Source organism: Fringilla coelebs, assembly GCF_963513975.1.
Source record: "Fringilla coelebs genome assembly, chromosome: 15".
Lineage (NCBI taxonomy): Eukaryota > Metazoa > Chordata > Aves > Passeriformes > Fringillidae > Fringilla > Fringilla coelebs.
In genome coordinates, this window is record NC_140041.1 from 1185665 (window position 1) to 1189696 (window position 4032).

Here is a 4032-nt window from a genome sequence, read left to right on the forward strand (position 1 = left end):
GGGACCGAGTCCCGCCTCGCAGGGTGGCCCCGAGCCGTCGGGGCCCGTGGTGGGGCGGGGCCGGGGGCGCCGGGCGGTGCGGGCCGGGGCCGGGGCCGGGACCGGGACCGGGACCGGGAGCGGGACCGGGCCCGGGGAGGGGAGCGGCGTCCCCGACGTGCGGCCCTCGGCCCCGCCCCCGCCCCGCGCGGGGCCATTGTTCGCGCGCCCCTGTGATGTCACCGCGGCGGCGGCGGCCCCCGCGCCCGGGCGCGAGGCCGGTGCGGGGCGGCGGCAGCCAATGGGCGCGCGGAGGGCGGGCGGCGGCGGCCAATGGCGGCGGCGGGGGCGCACGCGGCGCGGGGCGCGCGGCGGCCCCGGGCGGTGACGGGGCGGCGCGCGCGCGCTCCGCAAAGTTTGGTGTCGGCGGCGGGTCCGGCCGGGCCGCGAGCGCAGCGCGAGCGGCGGCGCCTCCACAGCGGCGCGAGGGCGGCGGTGGCGGAGGATGGACCCGCCGAGGATGGACCCGCCGGGGCCGGCGCAGGGCCAGCACCAGCACGAGCCCATCAGCTTCGGCATCGACCAGATCCTCAACAGCCCCGAGCAGGACAGCGCTCCCCCGCCGCCCCCCCGGGGCCCCGACGGCACGACCTTCCTGGGCGGCCCCGGCGGCCGCGGCGGTGCGCCCTACCCGGCCCTGCCGGCCCCCTTCCCGGCCATCGCCGCACCCTTCGAGGACTCGGGATCGTACAGTGTGAACCTCAGCCTGGCCCCGGCCGGCGTGATCCGGGTGCCGGCGCACAGGCCCATCCCCGGGGCCGTGCCGCCGCCCATCTCCAGCGCCATCCCGGCCATGCCTGCCGTGCCCAGTCTGGGCAGCCTCAACTTCCCCTGGATGGAGAGCAGCAGGCGCTTCGTCAAGGACAGGTTCACAGGTAAGGCGCCGGGGCGGAGCGCGCGAGCCGGCTCCCGACAACGAACGGAAGGGCCAATAAAAAATATAAAACGAAATAATAACAGTAATGCGAGTAAGAATAAAAGCAAAGGCGGCCGCTGGATGCTTCCCTTGCCCGCGCTCGCAGCGAGCCGAAAAATCGCTCTCCTAACGGCGTGGATAGCGCGGGCCCCCCCACCCGGGGGCGGCCGGGCCCCGGTCGTCTCCGTAGCTCTTCGACGAGAGGTGGAAGCGGGACCCCGGGGAGCCGCGGTCCCTCCGGGGGCCGTCGGGGCGCGGGAGGCCGGCGGGCAGAGCGGCAGCCCCGGGGGGGGCGGCCGGCACCGTGCGGGCGCGGGCTGACCCCTGTGCTTCCCCCCCGGGCAGCGGCGGCGGCACTGACGCCCTTCACCGTGACACGGCGGATCGGGCATCCCTACCAGAACCGGACTCCGCCGAAGCGCAAGAAACCGCGGACATCCTTCTCCCGGGTGCAGATCTGCGAGCTGGAGAAGCGTTTCCATCGGCAGAAGTACCTGGCCTCGGCCGAGCGCGCTGCCCTCGCCAAGTCCCTCAAGATGACGGACGCCCAGGTGAAGACCTGGTTCCAGAACCGGCGTACCAAGTGGCGGTGAGTCCCGTGCCCCCGGAGCCGCCCCGTCCTGCCGCTGCCCCCGGCGGCGTCCCCCGCCCGCCGCCCTGCGAGTCCCGCTCCGGCCGGGATCGCCCCCCTTGCCAGCTCCTGGCAGGCAAACCGTTTGGGGTGAATTTTTATTATTATACTATCATAATTATTATTGTTATTATCTTTATATATTTCTTTTACAATAGTCCCCCATTCGGAAAACGGGGGATTGTTAGTAAAAACGAGGGATTCCTCGAAATAACGGGGAATTTTTTGAAGAAACGGGGAAACAATTTGAAACAAAAAAAATCGAGGGAATATTGGGAGAAAAAGGGGGAATATTTGGAAACGGGATTACTGGGAAACGGCGGGTTTCCAGGCTCTTCCCGCCGCCCACAGTCCCTCCGTTGGCGGTCAAGCGGTGGCCGCTCGGCGGTGCCTGGCCCCAGAAGGACGCGCCGGCTGCCCTGCCTGGTTCCCGCGACCGCCGGCCCGGCCCCGGCCCCGGCCCCGGGCCGGCCGCTCCCCGCGGAGTCCCGGGCGGAGCGTGCCCCGTGTCCGGGCGCGGGCTGAGCGTGTCCCCCGGCAGGCGGCAGACGGCGGAGGAGCGGGAGGCCGAGCGGCAGCAGGCGAGCCGGCTGATGCTGCAGCTGCAGCACGACGCCTTCCAGAAGTCGCTGAACGAGTCGATCCAGCCCGACCCGCTGTGCCTGCACAACTCGTCGCTGTTCGCGCTGCAGAACCTGCAGCCCTGGGAGGAGGAGAGCGCCAAGATCCCCCCGGTCACCTCCCTCGTCTGAGCCCGGCAGACGGGGCACGCAGCGGACTGGCCCGCGGAGCGCGGCCGGCGGCTCCCCCTGCCCCGGGGCCGCGGCTCCCCCGACGGGGCGGGTGGCGGGGCGGCGAGTGGCGCCAGCGGGGCTGACACCGGCATCGGGTCCGGCTGGAGCCGGGCCCGGAGCCGCTTCCCCGAGGCCGGCGCGGAGAGGAGCCGCTTGTATATTTGTGTCGATGTTCCACTAGGAAGGGAAATATGTCACTTTTTGTAAGAAGTGTTAATACTTTAATTTATTTATGCATCGAGATTTTGGGCACTATTAATATGGAATTATATAAAACCTCGATTATTTATATCGAAATCTGAACATAGGTATTTTGTGTTGGCTTTGGAACAAAAGGCTATTTTTTTTTCCTGTTCTGAGGATAGTGTAAAGAAAAAATACCTCCCTATCACTTAGCGGAGGGGACTCGGTGGAGCCGGTGATGACTCATTAGCTTCGGAAACCCTATTAAACTGAAAAGCGGTAGCTCCCATCTGTCCCAGGTGAAGTTAATGTCAGCTGTAATTTATTCACCGTAGTAATAAGGGCTCCTTCCAGGCACCACACGCCCTTCTGTCCTCACCTTCCCAGCCGATGAGCTTTAGCGCCCCGAAACAGCGCTCGCTTCCCTGCGCCACCGGCTCTCGAGAAAGCGCCTTATGTTTCATAATAAAGAAGATTTGGGGTTGACACAGACCATGTATAATACTTTGTACTTGCCGAGACGTGTAAATAAACGTTTTCTTTACAAATGTTTCTCCGCTCTCTGCCTGCCGCCGCGCCGGGGAGAGACGAGCCGAGCCCGCCGGGCCGGGCACCGCGGGCCGGGCAGTGGCCGGCGGCCGCCGCAGAGCCTCGGCTGGCACGGAGGAGAGAAGCCGAAATGGGGGCGGCAGAGGACCGGGGGAGTGGAGCCGGGACGACGGGCGGACTCGGAGCGGGGCTGTGGCGGCGGGGCCGGCGCGGTTGTGCGCGGTGCTGCCGCTTTCTCCGCCGGTGCGGGGAGAAGCGGCCGGGAGCGATCCCGGCTTTGGGACACGATCGGCAGCGCCGCGTGGGAGCGGGGGGTGACCGGGCGGGGGGAGTGCGGGGCCGTCGCCCCCAGAGCAGGCGCCGGTGCAGGCCCCGCCGGCCCCCGGTAATTTCTCCCCATCAGCTACGCGGTCCCGACTCGCCCGCCGGCGGAGCTCGGTGGTTTTCGTTTTGCTGTCTTTTCTGCGCCGGCAGCGGGACGGCGGTGGCGGCGGCTGAGGCTCCGGTGCTCGCCCCCAGCCCCGTTGTACAGGGGGATTTTTAAGAACAACCTCCCGTACTTCTCGGGCCCGGGTGCCCCGGCCTCCCGCAACGGGGAAAGCTGCAAAACTGACATTTTTAGAAAGCGGCCACGACCAGGCGAGTTTCCCCCGGCCACGGGCAGGAGCCGGCGCTCCCGTGGCCGCGTTCCCGGGAGAGAGGCTCTGCCGCTGCCTCGGCCGCAGCTCGGCCCCGGTCACCGGGAGGCTGCAGGAGTGTAACGCCGTTCCCGGGCTCGCCGGTCCCGGCCCCGGCTGCGGCGCAGGGCAGTTAAGAGCCAGGCAGCCATGCAGGACGAGGGATGAAGGAAATAATTTCCCTAACTGGTTCTTTCCTCAGCGGTACCAGGGCACGGGCTCCGGTCGATTTGATTTGTCCGG

General features: G+C 67.9%; 1 protein-coding gene across 1 annotated transcript; it reads left to right on the forward strand.

The window, feature by feature from the left end:
* Positions 1-499: 499 nt before the first annotated feature.
* Positions 500-2338, forward strand: TLX3 (T cell leukemia homeobox 3; the record flags this gene model as incomplete). The annotated part of the gene is made up of 3 exons (XM_084215887.1): positions 500-914; positions 1301-1544; positions 2128-2338. 3 exons carry the CDS (start codon positions 500-502, stop codon positions 2336-2338), a joined length of 870 nt encoding a protein of 289 aa, XP_084072013.1.
* Positions 2339-4032: the final 1694 nt, after the last annotated feature.